At 43.7% G+C, this 18710-nt stretch overlaps 1 protein-coding gene across 7 annotated transcripts in view; it reads right to left on the bottom strand.

The window, feature by feature from the left end:
• Nucleotides 1-18710, bottom strand: part of LOC147031012 (uncharacterized) — a 105797-nt gene that overhangs the window by 74829 nt on the left and 12258 nt on the right. For 5 of the 7 annotated variants that reach the window (XM_085875677.1, XM_085875679.1, XM_085875678.1 and 2 more), the window contains exon 1: nt 10354-10854. In XM_085875677.1, the coding sequence (XP_085731803.1) occupies nt 10354-10822 (469 nt within the window). In that variant the 5' untranslated portion in view covers nt 10823-10854. Of the gene's footprint in view, nt 1-10353; nt 10855-16281; nt 16740-17803; nt 18059-18710 lie in introns of those variants that run through there. The other 2 variants (XM_085875683.1, XM_085875682.1) reach the window with 2 other exon arrangements.

Genomic DNA, 18710 nt, shown 5'->3' with positions numbered 1-18710 from the left:
CCACAATTTCTCAGACCTAAGGCCTAATTCACATTTGCTCTACAGCGAGGATATGGCAGCCGTACGCCCTCTGAATTGACAGAAACGTGCGGTGGCCACAGAGTTTCTGAGGTGGCCTCAGGGTGGCCCTACGCCATATGGCTATATTTTACAGGCCGTAAGGTCGCCATGGAATTATAACGCGGAGTTATAACTTTTTTCATTTCTACGTTCGCCGGAGCAATTCGACAAGCCGAAAAAAAAAAAATTGGTAAAAAAAAAAAATTAAAAAAAATTAACCCATTCGTTACCGTCCGTCTGGCAGCACGTTTGCCTTAGGGCCTGTCAAAGGCCTTAGTGTTACCTTAGGGTCTGCGGTCGCCTTGCGGTCGCCTTGTGTCTGCCTTGAAAATTCTATGGCCGCCGCAGGAACGCCCTAAGGTCATCGTGCGACATCAAATCAAAGACCGTACGGCAACCCCACGTTTTCGGTCTCCACAATTTATAAATATGCCTTGCGGCTCCCCAAAAAATAAAAACATATTTGACTGCTTCATTGTGTGACTGTGGAAATACTGCGGCCGCCATATAATTGCTCGTGGCCGTAGATTTTGGAGACCCCACGGCCACCGTGGCAAATGTGACTTCGGCCTAAATATGCCTTGCAGCTCTCCGAAAAATAAAAACATATGTGACTGCTACATTGTGTGACCGTGGAAATACTGCAGCCGCCGTATAATTGCTAGTGGCCGTAGATTTTGGAGACCCCATGGCCGCCGTGGCAAATGTGACCTAGGCCTAAGTTAGACTATGGTTGGGCATAGGTTGTGAACGCCAACAACAGGCTAAGCATTCATTGGTATAAGTTATCTATAAGACAACGAAACGTTCTGTGCCCGTTACTAATATGTTATGCATACGACCAACTCGTTATGAATGCATCGGAATCTTCAAAAAAAAAACATCAAAAGTTCAGCATAAGCCAGCGTTTTACATACATTTTGATACGTTGCCATTGCTGGCTAAAACGTCAAGGTGTGGCTGGGCCTTCAGCAACAGCTAAAATACTTTATCGTACATCGTACACTTATTGTGGACTGTACAAAAAAATCAATACCTCCGAAACTGGACCTCCGTTCGACCTGTTTTTTGTGCAAAAGGAGAATGTCTTACAGCATTATATAAAAAAATAAAATCTTTAGCGAATAGATAAATGGAATTACCAGGGCTGCCATTTGTTAGAGACTCTTTGGAAACATGCCTGAAATTTCACAAGGCGGGTTTCTGGGCACAAACTAAGAGGGCTGTGGTAATCATATTTATTGTGCTTAATCTTGAGGTCATTACCCACATTTCATACGCTGCATCTCCAGATCTATCTCTTTTCGTTTCTCCGTTAATCACTGATGAGCTTGCTACTCCATCACATTTCGAAAAAAATCGATATCCTTGATAACTTTTGAACTATTCAACCTATATCAATGAAACTTGACAAGCTCATAAGTCACGGGAAGTACTACAAGTGTACCGATTTTCAGTTCCGAAGACCTCTCATCAGGGTTGCCAGAAGCGAAAAACTTCTGAAAATCATCAAAATTCGACAAATTCTGCCATATCTCCTTGGGATTTTCTCTGACAGGGAATCTTCACAGATTCATAGCTTTCAATGAGTTCTACAACTTTTCTTCTTGGCACATTCGCCTTATTTCCATCATGAGGGTTGCCATAAGCAAAAATATGTTAAAATCATCAAAATTCGACAGATTCTGCCATATCTTGTAGGCGCTACTCGTGATGACAGTGAAACTTCAGATATTCATAGCCCTCAATGAGTTCTACAACTTTTCTTTCTGATACTTTTGCCTATTTTCATCATCAGGGTTGCCAGAAGCGAAAATAACTTTAAAATCATCAAAATTCGAGGGAACTCGGCCATATCTCTTTGGTGCCTTATCCGATGAAAGCAAAACTTCACAGGCCTATAGGCCCCAATGGGTTCTACAACTTCCTTTCCCGGCACTATGGCCTATTTCCATAATCAGGGTCATACGTGCACCCGGCATGTGTACGCCCAGGCTTCGAAAAACTGCGAGAAAACATCCGAGTAAATGAGATTGTAGTTGGAGATCTAAATGCTGATTTTTTACAAGCCAGCGGACGTAATGAAATTGATGCTTTCTGCACTCAATTGAACCTCATTCCTTCCCATCATAGACCGACACGTGGCACTGCTCAGCTGGATCATGTACTGATTCCTGAACAATATACAAATTACGAAAATCTCCGATACATGCATACTCTAACTTTCGCTAATTTGTACTCTGATCATCGCACCGTGGCCATTCGATTGTCAAAGAATGAAATTGATTGATAGCATGTACATGAATATCGGCGAGTCGCGTCGGCCAGCTTTCCATCGAGAGCGAGCAGCCATGTCGCCTACCGGCTTGTCTCATTCATTTGTTTGTCCGGCAATATCTCAACCATCCTTTGATGAAGGAAACTGAAATTTGGGGACAAAATTGAAGATGTGATTTGGTAAAAGTGGTATTTTATATTTTTTGATCAATCAATTAATTACTCAATTATTATCGATTTATTAATTACTTATTTTCTTTCTCATCCTGACAATATCTCAGGCACCTTTTTAGCAGGGACGCTGATATTTGGACATGACAATGAACTAGTGATTTGGCTATCAAGGTTATTTTTGATTTATTGATTAATCAATTAATTATTTCATTTTTCGATTAATTACTTCATTTTCAAAACTTTACTGAATCGGGTGAAACAGTGATGGTTTAGGTATGCTACGAGCCAACTGATTAAGAAATTAATTATTTTACGATTATGTTTTTATTTATTTTAATTATGCAATTTTTCAATTAATCATTTAATTATTGTAAACCTCTCCCTCCCAATTCCAACACCTTGTGCTGCAAGGCGATGTCGCACGCTGGAGGATTGTTATTTATTTATTTGGCCTGGGGGCGGTTTACTTTGTCTGTACCTCTACTTGTTTTTCTTTCTTGTTTGTTTGTTTGTCTGGGTGATATCTCAGCCATCCTTTGATCTTGGAAGCTGAATTTTGTGGACAAAAGTGAAGATGTGCTTTGACAAAAACTCAATTTTGGTGCAACACACGATACACCAAATCAATTTGGTGCAAAAATTAATCAATTAATTGATTAATTATTTAATTATTATCGATTTATTAATGACTTATTTATTTTATTTCTCATCCTGGCAATATCCCAGGCACCTTTTGAGCCAGGAATCTGATATTTGGACATGATCGTGACCAAGTCATTTGCCAATATAGGGAATTTTCGATTTATTGTTGAATCAATCAATCGATTAATTATTTTCTTTCTTGCTTTCTGGGCAATATCTCAGCCATCCTTTGAGTGAGCAAGCTGAAATTTGGACATTATGGTGACCAAGTGATTTGGCTATAAAGAGTATTTAAAAAAAAATCAATTAATTATTTAATTTTTCGATTAATTACTTAATTTTCAAAAAGTTACAAATTTGGATGAAACGGTGGTGGTTTAGGTATGTTATCATCCAATTGATTAAGAAATTAATTATTTCACGATTATTATTTATTTATTTTAATTATGCAATTAATCAATTAATTATTGTACACCGCTCCCTCTCAATTCCAACTCCATGTGCTGCAAGGCAACATCACCGGGCACCGAAGGCAATGTCATGCGCTAGATTATTTATTTATTTATTTGGTTTTTTGATGGTGTACTTTGAATGTATCGGAACTTCTTTTATATATTTTTTAATTTTGGGTTGTGTGCACGAGTCCAGAGACAAACTAACTTCCTCACATTAGAATCGCCATCATGGCTTCCAGCAGTCGTTGAGGAAGGTCAGGCTACAGTTTTACCTTGTTTTTAGAGGTAACCAAGAAGTACAAATTGGCGTTTTAGTGATCTCTCATTTTGGTACTTTAGCGATGTATTCACGTGTCTTTTTAAGTCTTGGTAGTTTAGAAAATGCTCGAGAATAAAAGTTATGGCTTTGAAATGCTTACGACTTCACTTTTCAGGAGTTTATGAGCGTATCACTGTGAAAACATTTGAATGGGCGGCCATTTTTTCCCCCATATCATCCCTCTAAATGGAGAACGAGAGCACTGCATGATAGAAGCTGAGAGCAAGAGGCATAAAATGACTGTTGCTTCTCTGGAGTGAGAGCTATCTCTGCAGCAGAAAAATCCAGACTGTAGTTGGTGGTCAGACATCGACAAGGCAAGATATTATCGCGTCCAGAGTTTAGTCCCCACCTGGACGGATGGCCAAACAGTTCTCCCTTGAAGGCCTACAACCGAGATTTTCGGAGACTTACGTAATGGCGTGCGCAAAAGAACTGACGGTAAAGGACAGAGGCACACGGGTTGTACTCGACCCACAACAGATACACGGACACAAGCAAATTGAATTAAATGAAATCGATAATTTAATGACAGTATTGTACAAATATGTACAATGACAATAATTCAAATTAAAATAATAAAAGAAAAACTTGAGGTAATCGAAATATAAATCTAAATCTCATTTTGAGGCACTTCCACACTCAGACACTCGCAGACAAGGGGTCATATAATGATGTCAGGTCAGTTAGGTTTCTTGACTGCCACTGGTAACATGTAATCCAGTGCTACCTGCCGCATGGTCGGGTTGTCGGCAACTAAACCGACACCCTCACTGGCTTGCCAGTGGGGAGGGTGACTGTTTCACCCTGCCACGAGGAAAAACAACACCTGCCAAAAGGCGGATGAGCTCCTTCAGGGCCATCCAGTAAGGAGATGGTGTCTCCAAAAAAACACCCATCCAGTTAGACCGGTTTTTTAGGCAGTAGATTGGAGACAACAACCGCCCAGGGTGGTACTACCGTTCTGACTTATGAGCGTTAAAGTGGTGCCCGGAACCATCTTACACTCTCCGTGTCAGGATTGCTGGTCTTACTTTCTGTCTCACTCAAACTCTAGTTACCAGGCTACCTTTAATATCTCTTTCTTGCAAACAAACATCACATACTTTTCATCATACATTTTTCCTCCTCACTTTACATTCTCTCTCTTTTATTTCTCTTTCCTTTCATTTCCCTCAGACAGCCTGCAATGAAATAGAAATTATGATAAAGTCCGAAAAGTTAATGCCCCCTAGTTCCCGGCATAATGGGGTGCGAAGAATCTCCGGTGATCTGCCTGTTTCTGCTGCCAACAAGAGGGGGGGGCTCAGGCAGTAGTGGTATCTGTCCCTCCAAAGACCCTTTGCCTTTTAAACCAACGTGACCCTTTTTCAATTCATTTTACCAACATCCGTGGTCTTTCTCCGAATCTTTCCTCTCTCGAACATCATCTGCAAAGCTCCTCTGCTAATATCTTGCTTCTCTCAGAGACCCAATTATCACACGATGCTCATGTTAATTCTTACATCATTTCGAACAACAACCTTCACTCACGATTCCGCTTCAAAGGAGGAGTCTGTGTCCACTCCAACATAAACACACCCACTGTACGCCTTGTGGACCTCGAATGTCCAAGCTTGATGTCATCTGACTGAAGATATGTCTCCAGACCATCACTATCTTTCTCTGTTTCACTTACTGCTTTCCCAATTCTACAAACTTGAGAGCTTTCTTTGATTATCTCAACTCTTGACATGAGGTCATGACATCCGAACACCCTCAAGCAGAATTTCTTGATCTCGGAGACTTCAATGTACACCACAGGGAGTGGCTGAAATCTTCCCACACGGATGTTGGCTTGGTGGGGGGGGGGGGGCATTATGGGGTGCGAAGAATCTCCTGTGATCTGCCTGTTTCTGCTGCCAACAAGAGGGGGGGGGCTCAAGCAGTAGTGGTATCTGTCCCTCCAAAGACCCTTTGCCTTTTAAACCAACGTGACACTTTTTCAATTCATTTTACCAACATCCGTGGTCTTTCTCCGAATCTTTCCTCTCTCGAACATCATCTGCAAAGCTCCTCTCCTAATATCTTGCTTCTCTCAGAGACCCAATTATCACACGATGCTCATGTTAATTCTTACATCATTTTGAACAACAACCTTCACTCACGATTCCGCTTCAAAGGAGGAGTCTGTGTCCACTCCAACATAAACACACCCACTGTATGCCTTGTGGACCTCGAATGTCCAAGCTTGATGTCATCTGGCTGAAGATTTGTCTCCTGACCATCACTATCTTTCTCTATTTCACTTACTGCTTTCCCAATTCTACAAACTTGAGAGCTTTCTTTGATTATCTCAACTCTTGACATGAGGTCATGACATCCGAACACCCTCAAGCACAATTTCTTGATCTCGGAGACTTCAATGTACACCACAGGGAGTGGCTGAAATCTTCCCACACGGATGTTGGCGTGGTGGGGGGGGGGGGGTTGAAGCTCTTACATTTTCCATTCTTAATGATTCCATTCACAGTTTACTGTATCACCAGAGGAGATGACATGAGTTCATAGGTTTCATCTCTCAATAAGGACCTTAATGCATTTGCCAATACGGATTGAGGTGGAAAGTTCTGTTTGCTCCAGAGAAATGCAAATCCATGACTATAAGTAAAAAGCAGAAACTCCAGGCTGCTCATGATTTGCTGAAGATAGGAGGAATAGAACTCCAAGAGGTAGGAGATCTTGACATATTGGGAGTACGTTTCTCCAGCAACATGTCATTTTGCAGCCACTTGGAGTCAGTTGCTGAAATACTGTAGCTGAAACATAGGACCACCTGTTGTGATGCTCACCTGGATCAGCATCATGGGTACAAACTTAGGTACATCATGGGTGATGAAGGTTGTGGTCGTTTCATTGAAATTATGTGTGTAGTTCATACCTATTTTGTGGGGTCAACATCCCCTCCCCCCACCCCCCCCCCAATAGCCCCCATTGAGGCATGTAGATTTTTATGCAGATGATAAACTTTGGTACATCACGGGTGATGAAGGTTGTGGTCAAGATTCATCGAAGTTGTGTGTGTTGTTTCAGAGGAGAGAACTACCTGTGTATTAATTTTTTTGGGGGGAGGGGTCAAAATCCTCCTGTAGACCCCTTTAATGACCACAGATTTTGAAGCAGTTAATACACTTTTGGTACATCACGGCTGATGAAGGCTGTGGTTAAGTTTCAGTGAAATTGTTTGTGTAGTTCGGAGAAGAGAGCAAATACCTATTTTGAGGGGTAAAAAACCCTCCCCCAGACCCCCTTAATAAGTGCAGATTTTGATGCAGTCGATACACTTTGGTGCAACACACGTGATGACGGTTGTGGTCAAGTTTCATCGAAATGTGTGTCGTTTCGGAGGAGACAACAAATACCTATTTTGGGAGTGTCAAAAAAACCCCAGTAGACCCTCTTAATCAGTACAGATTTTGATGTGGTCGATCCACTTTGGTACATCACTGGTGATGAAGGTTGTGATCAGGTTTCATCGAAATCGTGTCTGTAGTTTTGGAGAAGAGAGAAAATACCAATTTTGTAGGGAGTCCAAACAACCTCCCCCCCCCCCGCCCCCCAACACCCCCCAAGTGCACCCACTTAATGATCGCAGATTTTGATGCGGTCAATACACCTTTGTTAGGCATCAGATGTGAAGCTTGTGACCAAGTTTCATCAAAATTGTGTGTTTGGTTTAAACGATAATGACTGAAGTGTTTACGTTCTGACTCACTGACTGAATTACTCACTCACTCACTCACCTATGGACACTGCTCAATCGCGTAAGCTCCCCGGAACTACGTTCCAGGTGAGCTAAAAATGAGTGGACGTCATGAGCCGAGTTGTCCCCTTTCTCGACCCACCTGGAAGAAGCAGAGTCTACAAAGCACCTGTACGCAGCACAATGGAGTATGCATCTCTCTCTCGTCGATAGCAGCATCGGATAACCACCTGAAAACCCTGGACGATGTGCAAGACCAGGCTATGAAACTGATCAAGTGTAATACTGTTGGTAATGTACACCCTCTGTGTCACTGCAGAACAATGGCTGGGTTGGGTCTGTTGTTCAGAATGGACACTGGGAAAGCACCAGAACTCCTGCACTCACTTGTGCCACAGAGAGCAGCACCATCTCGGTGTACTATAATGGATGTGCACTTGGAGTGCATGGAACCAGAATGGCAGGAACCAGAATAGAAAATGGAATTCACATCTCAAAACAGTTCATTCCTTCCAGATATCACTCTGTCTGGAACAGCATACCTGAGGACATCGTCTCGGGAAGTAGATACACAAAGTCATTTTGTGGAAAGGCTCATAGGCATTTGATGCAGCGATGAGGAAAATATTTATAAATACGAATATGAAAATGACAAGAATTGATATTTTTGTTTTGCTTTTTAGTCTATGTGTTTAACCTGGTGTTGACTTCACGGTTCGGGTGGGAGCTTGAGTTCCGAGGGTTCTGAGTCCAAGCCTCGTTTTCCACTGAATTAACACAAGGTGGTTGACTCAACCTGTCATCCTTCTGAGGTCGGCGAAATGAGTACCAGTGTCACAGCCAAAAGGCTGCACACGAAGGGGAGGGGTATCGACGTATTGATTTAGTCTGGAATTGGTGTCGCGCAGGCATCATGGGCTGAATGCCCTCCTCCTGTGTTTTAATTCCTTGTAAGTTCCTTGTATCTGAAGGGGATACAATACGATTGCAGTGTCCCTATCTGTGTGTCTGTCTGTGTCGATATATTTTTGCTTTAAAAATGTTTTTCTCTTTAACCGCTTGTCCGATCGATGCAACACTTTAAAAACTGGAGGGATTCCACATGGAGAATATTTTTTTCTAACTCTGACATCATAAATCACATGGTATGGCAGCCATATTGAATTAAAGAAAAAAAATTGGACCATTTTCTCCGAAACAATTCAAAGAAAAAATTTGAAACCGCATATCATCGACTCACCATGGGGTACAGCATATAGGGTAATAACAATGTCATCATCGGTGAAGTAGTATTCCAGCCATAATTGGTTGAATTTAAATCTTTATCCGACAAATATGAAACTTCTTATATCTGATCTATGACTGTATGTGAGTAAAAAATTAAAATTTATGACGTTCATAACCCATGCCAAGAAACGATGTGACATAATAGCTTGCATGGATGATATAGATGTATGGGCCATAATAACAGTGGGTCATAATAGTTGTGTGTTCAGTTAATGATGGTATTTTTGTTCAGAATGAATGCACGAGGAGAAAACGGAACACTATGAGGGCCGTTCGAGTTCGTGGAGGTTTGTAAATCCGATCTGAACATTAACTTTAACTTTTTCATATATATATATATATATATATATATATATATATATATATATATATATATATATATATATATATATATATATATATATATATATATATATATATATCTCTCTCTCTCTCTCTCTCTCTCTCTCTCTCTCTCTCTCTCTCTCTCTCTCTCTCTCTCTCTCTCTCTCTCTCTCTCTCTCTCTCTCTCTCTCTCTCTCTCTCTCTCTCTCTCTCTCTCTCTCTCTCTCTCTCTCTCTCTCTCTCTCTCTCGTTTAAAGTTTTGTCTTGAACCCTCCCCTCTCACAAGGAACAGAGTCCACCGAGCAAGTGGACTGTCGATATCATTCTGTCTCGCTCTGTCTGTCTCTCCCTTCCTCTCTTCTCTCCCCTCCAACCCCTTTTTGGTTCAACATTGTCCCTTATGAGAGAACATAAAACAGCAACCATCTCCTAAATGGAGCCGAAAGCATCATCCACGGATTTATTCCTTCATTTGATATGGATGAGAAAAATTTTGGTAGCAAAAGTATTTGATGTATTCGTTAGGAACTTCCTTTTTAATTTGGAAGCCAATTAACTCTCATGATGTACAAACCCCTGAGTTTGATTTCATCTCTCTACTGATAGAGTGTCAGTGTGTGAGATTAGTGAAGATGAATAGAGTTGAACTCATTGTGAAAATCCTGATAGATCCACAGTTTTACCATATGGGAGGTTCATGTGGTTATTCGGTTACGTTGATGGAGGGTTCTTTATTCAGCAAATTACAACAGCACTACACTTGCTCCTCTTAAATGTTATACAGATCGATTATCTCCTTTTATACAAACACTCCTTACTTATTATTGCAATTATTTTCAGGAATCAAATTGATTTACTTGGTTATAAACTACACTGTAAACTTCCCTCCTGGCATTTAATGGGACAATTGGCAGGACAATGTGTATCAGGGTATGGATCTCAAAATCCCACTTCTCTTCAAATCTCAGTATCCCGTAAAAATAACACAATCATGACTCAGAAATCCCCAATCCCAATGTTACAGTATCTCTTGTGAGTTTAAAATGTAAAATATACAGTACCACGAGATTCACCTGAGATGTAGAGGAGGAGAGCTGCTTCACATGAAGACTGAGTAACAGCTCCTGTTGACTCTTCCTCGTGATCTCCTGAAGTACAAAATGATGATGTGGAATCACACTCCGTTAGACTTCCACGTGAAGGTTCATTCAGACATCTGTACAGACCAGAATCTCTCTTTTCCACCCTGCTGATTTGAAGATCCCCGTTTGGTAGAATCTTATGATGGTTCAGCTTTGTGTTTTGTTTTTCATCACAGTCGATGTCATAGCAATCTGTACGATTGCAGATGATCTGCTTCTCAACCACCCCATCCACATCTGCATCCCTCATCCACCGTACCCAGGGAGATCCCCGAGTCCCGCAGTCACATGGTAGGTTCACACAGGTGTGCTCGTTTACCTTCAGCACGGTAATCCCGGATTGCACCGAGCAAGTGGACTGTCCAAGGATCAACATCAAAACCAACAGCGAATCCCTCATCCTATCCGTTTACTAACACTGCAACAGAATGACTGAACCTGAACCACAAAAATTATTTTACTTCAAGACCCCGTTATGTCCAGGTGGTTCAAGATAACATTATTTCATGAGGAAGTTCCAACCACAAGTTTCACACAGGTTTCCTTTCTCTTGAATGATTCAGGAACATTCATTTTAAAATGCTGATATTTATTTGTGTAGTATCTCCCTCGTGATACAGAACATAAACAAGAATGAACTCAGTAGAATGCATACCTCCACGGTTTCGCCAGGCTGAACAGTTTGCTGTTTGTATCCCACTGATAGGCCGTATATAATCTGCTTGTTCTCGTTCCCAATCCAAGTCATCCACCTTATAGTTTTGTGATATCTTGTCCACAAGTTTATGAGATATCGTGCTGTACATCGCTTTTTGCCCATCTCTCAATGGTGAAGAATCACCGATAAATTTCGATTATCCGGATCCAGATCTTCACCAAAATCCATTCAATTGGTCCTTGTCACATACCCACCCTGTCCACTAAATTTTGGCTGAATCAGTCCACAACTTTTTGAGATCTCGTACTTGATATCGCTTTTGGCCCAATCTCTCAATAGTGAAGGATAATTTTAAAATTCCAGGATCCATATTCGGACCTTCACCAAAATCGAATAATTTCGTCCTTGTCACACACCGAGCCTCTCCACCAAATGTCATCGAATCCGTCCATAACATTTTGAGATATCTTGTTCACAGACAACCAACCAGACAGACCGTGATATCCTGTTTAAACAAACAGACAGACAGACAGACAGACAGACAGACCCACCCCATAAAAACATAATTCAGTCCACCTTCAGTGGCAGAGGTAATAAAACATTCTCTGTTCATCTACGTGAGGAATATTGTTCACCATGAAAGGGTAATTGTGTTCATCCTCACCCAATCAGAAAACAGTAAATCATCGCTTGGTTATGATTTACAAAAACAAAAACACACCGGGACAAGGATACAAAACTCATGTATCCACTTACCGCCAGAACTCCAGGGGCCTCCATCTGGCCTTCTCCCAGGCAAATGCCTGGCCCATCCCCATCTCCTTTAGATGCCGTACAACCTGTGCAACCACGAGGCACGTGGTCGGCCCGTTGGCCTCCTCCACTCATGAGGCTCCCTCGCTGAGAGAATCTGGTGAGCAGGATCAGTGTCAGGAAAACGAGCCACATATCCATAGAGCCACTGCTGACACATAGACTACACAGGTTATGATAGCCAAGGGGATTCTCCAAAGAGACCTGGAACTGAAGGAGTTACGTCTCCATCTCAGGTCCTGGTCAGAGCACCACATAGGTACTGACAGTCCCACACCCCATGATCCAACGAATCCATGACTCTCCAGGTCTGACCCAAACGTCTATTGACCTCTGGCTTACAAATTGTGGAGATATAAATATCACTGCGAAAGTAAGTAAATCTCTCCGTGACCTCAACATCCTCACCACAAACAGGTACTGACAAGACAGCAGCATCCAATATGTCATTGAAAGCCTGGATCTTAATTTTGGTGTAGGAAACCTGTAATCCCAGCAGCTCCGATTCGTCATTAAGCACCTCAAGGGCCCCCATAAGGATATCCAGCATCTCCGCAAAGATGACGGAATAATCTGCGAAATCAAGGTCAGAGATCTTGACATTCCCAAACGATGCACCGCAATATGAACTCTCCAACATTCTCCACAGAATCCAGTCCATACAAGCACTGAAAAGTGTGGGGTCCAGTACACACCTCAAGAACTCCAGTATCAACTGGAAATAAGTTACATATGGAACTACCACACCTCACATCACTCTAAATGAAGCATCTCATATGATAAAGAAAATAGTGGCATGTTTGTGCAAGTAGTGTTTTTAAATAAAGCTGTTTCCTGCGATGAAACATCATACCTTCCAGTCTCCTTGAATATTTAGAATAAAATTACTCCAACCTATCATTTTTGACAGGCTTTTACATAAGTTAATAATAATAAATGCCAGTGTGAAAGTGTGTCTCCTCCATAACTCGAAAACCATAACTCTCGTCCCGTTTTCAGGGGAATTCGCGCATTACGTTCATCCAAGCCCATCCCTCGGAGCACTGCAGTTAGAGCAGAGAGTGGTAGGCTCTTGACAGAGGAGTCTGAAGTGAAGGCCCGCTGGGCCGGTTACTTTGAGTGGTTGTACCAGGCTGATACCCCTGCTGTCGAGTTGGACGTCAAGGGTGTTACAATCCCTGTTGCTGACCCTCGAATCAACTGTGGGTCCACCTTCGCTTGTGGAAACACGGGCTGCGGTGAACCGGTTGAAACGGGGCAAAGCTCCAGGGATCTGTGGCATCCATGCTGAACTTCTCAAGGCTGGTGGAAATGCTGGACTCATGTCGTTGCATGCAGTTCTGTGCTCTGTCGAGAACACATGTATCATCCCAACTGACTGGAAGAGGGGCCTTGTTGTTCCTCTCTGGAAAGGGAAGGGTGATCGTCAAGACTGCAACAACTACCGAGGGGTGACGCTGCTCTCAGTGCCGGGCAAGGTCTTTGCTCAGATAATTCTTGATAGGGTTCACCACCATCTGCTTGAGCACCAGCGTCCATAGTAGTCAAGCTTTACACCAAAGAGGTCAACGATTGACCGTATCCTTGCTCTTCGTGTCCTCACCGAACACAGACGAGAGTTTCGGCAGGGGCTGCTTGCAGCCTATGTTGATCTCTGTAAAGCGTTCGATTCAGTGAATCGGGATGTCCTCTGGAGGATTCTTGGTCTTCGTGGGGTGCCACCAAAACTGATCGATCTGATGTCTGAACTCTACTCTGGTACTGAGAGTGCTGTGAAGTGTGGTGGTACCACCTCTGACTTATTTCCAGTTGTTACTGGAGTTCGTCAGGGGTGTGTGCTGGCCCCACACTTTTCAGCACTTGTATGGACTGGATTTTATGGAGGATGTCGGAGAGATCAAGCTGCGGTGCATCGTTTGGGAATGTCAAGATCTCGGACCTTGATTTTGCAGATGGTGCAGTCATCTTTGCGGAGACTTTAGATATCCTTTTGTGGGCCCTCGAGGTGCTGAATGAGGAGTCGGAGCCGTTGGGATTACGGGTTTCTTGGGTCAAAACTAAGATCCAGGCTTTCGGTGACATCTTGGATGCTGCTGTCCTGTCTGTGTCTGTTTGTGGTGAGGATGTTGAGGTCGTGGAGAGAATCACTTACCTTGGCAGTGATATTCATGTCTCTGCTGGCTGTGAGTCAGAGGTCAATCGACGTCTGGATCGGGCCTGGGGAGTCATTGATTCACTGGATCATGGGGTGTGGCGCTGCCGGTACCTGTGCGGGAGGACGAAAGTCCGAGTCTTCAGGTCGTTGGTACCAAGGATTTGAGATGGAGACTTAATTCCTTTGGTAACAGGTCTCTTTGGAGAATCCTTGGCTATCGCTGGTCGGATTTTGTGTCCAACGAGCGGTTGCTGAGAGAGACTCGGATGAGATTTGTTTCCTGCATAGTCTGTGAGCGTCAGTTGCGGCTGTATGGACATGTGGCTCGTTTTCCTGACGCTGATCCTGCTCACCAGATTCTCTCAGCGAGGGATTCTCATGAGTGGAGGCCAGTGGGCCGACTACGTGCCTCGTGGTTGCAGCAGGTCGACCATCATCTCAAGGAGATGGGGATGGGCCTGGCATCTGCCTGGGGGATGGCCAGACAGAGGCCCCTGGAGTTCCGGCGGAAAGTGGACGCAGCGACGCGCTGTTCTGGCACATGCTCACATACCTGTCCTGACCTGCGTAGGGCCACCCTGAGGCAACCGCAAAAACTCTCCGGCCGCCGCACATTTCTGTCAAGTCAGAGGGCGTACGGCCACCGTATCCTCGCCGTAGAGCAAATGTTAGGCCGAAGTAACAAATTGATTAAGTGCATGTACACAATATATAGACATCGCCTGGAGGTTTTGCTCATGTCTTTTTCCCCATTTCCCCCCATTCTTTGCATTGCTTGCATGCCTGTGTTGAAATAAATGTCCCCATTTTTTGAATGTCACCTGCTTGTTGCGTCCCTTCCTACATTGACTGCCATGGAGAGTTCGGAATAATTAGCTGGCTGATTATAAGCCGATAAAACGGACATCTGGTCCGACGGGGCTTGGCGATATAAAACCGCTCGACAATCGCAAAAGGAACGAGCTGCTAAAGCGGCTCGTTTTCGTGCAGGATCGGTCGAGATATAAACTCCCGGCATTTCTGTCCGCATGAATAATTAGGTACATCGACAATTCGGCGATCGACCCTGTAACGAGTGGACAGAAGAGTTGGCTGGTTTATGATGTGTTAAAAACACCCGGAGCTGGGTTCCGGCATTGATCCGGAAGCTGCGACTGGATTGCCACATTCGTTGGGCGCGCATGGCCGCAATTGAGCTGAAGGCGGTCGTCTGCACGCCGGAGTGGAGGAAATCTACAACAATATATTCTCTGTGCTAACTCCCCTACCCCAACACACTCTCACACTCTGTCCGTCCATCTCTCTGTGTTTGTCTGTTTGTCTCTCTCTCATCCTTGCTCTTAACCCCTCCCAATACAGTGCAGCACCCTCCCCCACACCTCTCCTCTCTCATAACCACCATCCGGACATGTCTGCATGGTCGTTATCTCCCGATGTATCTGGACAGTATTTATCTCTTGACATATCCGGATGGGAGTTTTCCTCCAGACAGCTGGCTCCAGGCATGTCTGGGCAGGTGTTTTTTTCTTTACAACTTGGCTCCTGACATGTCCGGGTGGTGTTTGTCTCTGGACATGTCCAGGCGGCATTTGTCTCCGGACATGTCCAGGCGGTGTTTGTCTCCGGACATGTCCAGGCAGTGTTTGTCTCTGGTGTGTATTTATAGTACGACTCCTAGAAAATGTATTTCAGACATTATTTTGTTTCCATCTTCACTATTATTCCATGCAGAATCATTTTGATGAGACGATGAATCGTAACTAATGCTCCACCGCACATCTGCCTTCCCTTTCTGTCATCGCACACCGTCTTCCATTCCCGCACCCCTCATCACTCTCCCTCCCTCCTTGCTTCCCCTCCCTCCTCTCTTTTCCCCTCCACTTCCTGACTCTCCCCCTCTCTCTGCCCCCCCCCTGCTTTTTCTCCCTTCTCCCAGTATTCCCGTCATCAAAGCAACAGGTGGTATTTGCTATTTAACCAATAATTTCAGCAACCAAACATGAGGATTGTTTGATTAATTACTGGTGTCAAACCACCTTGGGTGACTCGATCACACAATCAAATCTCATAACTTTTACTCACATCGTGACATCAATCACATAAATCATGTAAGCTTGAGTTCTGTTTCCAATTTAATAAAACTGCATAGTCATTAAGACACGACCAGGTTAGTTTAGTGGCACCAACGATGATAATAGTCATCAAGTATCTCAGCATTTTTAAAGGAACTTACCCGTGTCTGACAGCACAGAGCAAAATGAGAATGCTGATCGATTCGTCCGAATCTCACATCGGCCAACTCCGATTGAATCTCTCGTTTTTCTGACGGAGACCACCTTGAGAAAGATAAAATGGTGACAGCACTCCGAACATGCCGGATGTGACATGGAAGGTAACTACACGAGGCACAAACGATAGCAAATTAATCACTTACAATTACAATGAGCCTTCTTTGTTTTTGCCCAATCTAATCCAACTCTTTTTACCCGCACCATGTCACAGGTCTAAAAGAGATTTGCATTGTTGGTGTTGGTCATTTTTTTGTAATGCGCACCCATTGGTTGGACACCTGTCGGACCCCATCTTGGTGTTCCTGTGGGCCCACAACATTAGACCTGTATGCCTCTGCTGATTAAACATTGTCCGGGTTCGTTGTGTCAGATTTCCATTGGTTTTGTTTGGGTCAAGTGTTAATCATGATGAGGGTTTCTGAAAACTCTTATCATATGTCGAGTAAGAATCAGGTTTAATCAAACCCATCAGAATGCAAGGTAATCAAGCATTACGTTACGTTACACAATCAAAAGCAATGACGTAAATTACTAAAAAAATTAATTTGTGTAGTTTTTGAATGGCCCCATGTTGGGGTTAAACAATCCGTGAACGTGTGACAAATCAGCTCGTTCTGATATAACCATGGTGGAGGTTGACATGGATCAGAGGAGTCGAGTTATTAGTTTAATTGCGCAGTAAATGTGCATTTCCCAGTAAATATGCATTTCCCAGTAAATGTGCATTTCCCAGTAAATATGCATTTCCCAGTAAATGTGCATTTCCCAGTCGGCCCATTACCGGATTTTGTCGGAAGTTGTGACCGGTCATTCTTGTTTACATCTTCCTGCTCTTTTGTCATTCTCCCAGTTGTGCTTTTGTCTTTTTTGCAATCTTTGGGGCTGTATTCTGACATCTTCCATTTGCATCTGTCTCTGGAAATGTTTTGCTCGGTGGATTTGGGATACCTTCTCTGGCTTACTGTCTTCGTGTTTGCATACAAATTGGATCCTGCAGTCATTTGAAATTTTCACATTCAGCCAATCATACAGATGTCATTCTGGGCACTTGGTTGAGTTCCATCAGGCCGATACCTCCTCGTCTTGGCAGATACGTTCTCGGGATGCACTGATTTTTGTCGAACATTTTGCGGATGGTGAGGAGTTTCCTTGTTTTGATATCGAGTTTATTGATTTTCGTTTGTGGCCAGTTTACGATTCCAAAAGTTCCCCGTTTATATTTGTGCAACGTTGTTAAGAACAGGAAGAAATAGGGAGGGAAGGACAGAGTTGGGGGGTGAGGGTGCATGGAAATGGAAGAGGGAGATTGACATGTTAGGAAGGGGTGGGGGGGCAGTGAACTTGGGGTTGTAAGGGGGATTGAGTACTTGGAGTTTGGGGCAGTTGAGACCCTTTAACATAAAATGAGGTCAGGCCAGATTAGATCTGTGACTTGCGACAGGTATCATGTAAACCTGTACTAACCTGTTCCATGGTCAGGTTGTTGGCGACTAAACCATCTCCTCCACCAGGTTTCCTGGTGAGGAGGGTGTATGGATATGGACACCCAGCAGGATTAAAAACAAAACGTGTCAAAGGGCAGAGGAGCTCCTTGTGAGCCAACGGCCATCCATATCCAGTGTCCAACTGTGTCTGCGGACGTCCTCCTGTAGTTGGGTTACTTCTTATTTGGAGGTTGGTGGCAGGATTTGCACTCTGGCCACCGTACAACCCTTCACTCTGCAAAACACACAAAAAACGCAAAGAGATTTTGAAAACACACTCCGTGGGAGTACCTTCTGTCTCACTGCCATTCGCAGGGCAGCTCAACGGATGACGGGATTGGGGAAAACCCTTCGGGACCCCCAATCTTTGATGATAGGAGGAAAAACACAGAGTAACCTTCCCAGGTCAGATTGCGGAAGTGTGTGTTGGGGTAGTGCTGAGGTATCGTACACCAGATGACGGTCTCTTTGGGTTAACCTGAGGCGGTTTCTTTAAGGGGGTACCTGGAAGGTCCTATCCCAAAGAGAGGATGATCACCTGTCTCTGTTATCATCTGAGCTCAAGTGTTTGAACATCGGTATTGCAGCACTCTCTGAGGTTCAGAGACCAGATTGCGGAGAGATCATGGCGGGTGGTTACACCTACGATTAGTTTGATTGCTCTGATGGGTACCATACCCAAGGAGTTGCTGTAGCTGTGTCCAACAAGCTGACTGCAATGATAATTGAGGTCACACCATTCAACAAGCATATTATGAGACTAAGGATTCATCACTCCTTTGGTGTCGTTTCTCTAGTGTGTTGATGCTCCGGCTGAGGCAAGTGATCTCACTGTGAAGGGTGCATTCTTTGCCACGCTCGAGTCTGTGGTTGATCAATGCCCCAAG

Source organism: Eptatretus burgeri, chromosome 3, assembly GCF_056783735.1.
Source record: "Eptatretus burgeri isolate ZD-2024b chromosome 3, Ebu_testis_v1, whole genome shotgun sequence".
Lineage (NCBI taxonomy): Eukaryota > Metazoa > Chordata > Myxini > Myxiniformes > Myxinidae > Eptatretus > Eptatretus burgeri.
The sequence above is the reverse complement of the archived record's forward strand: the minus strand, read 5'-3'. Positions and strand labels throughout refer to the sequence as shown.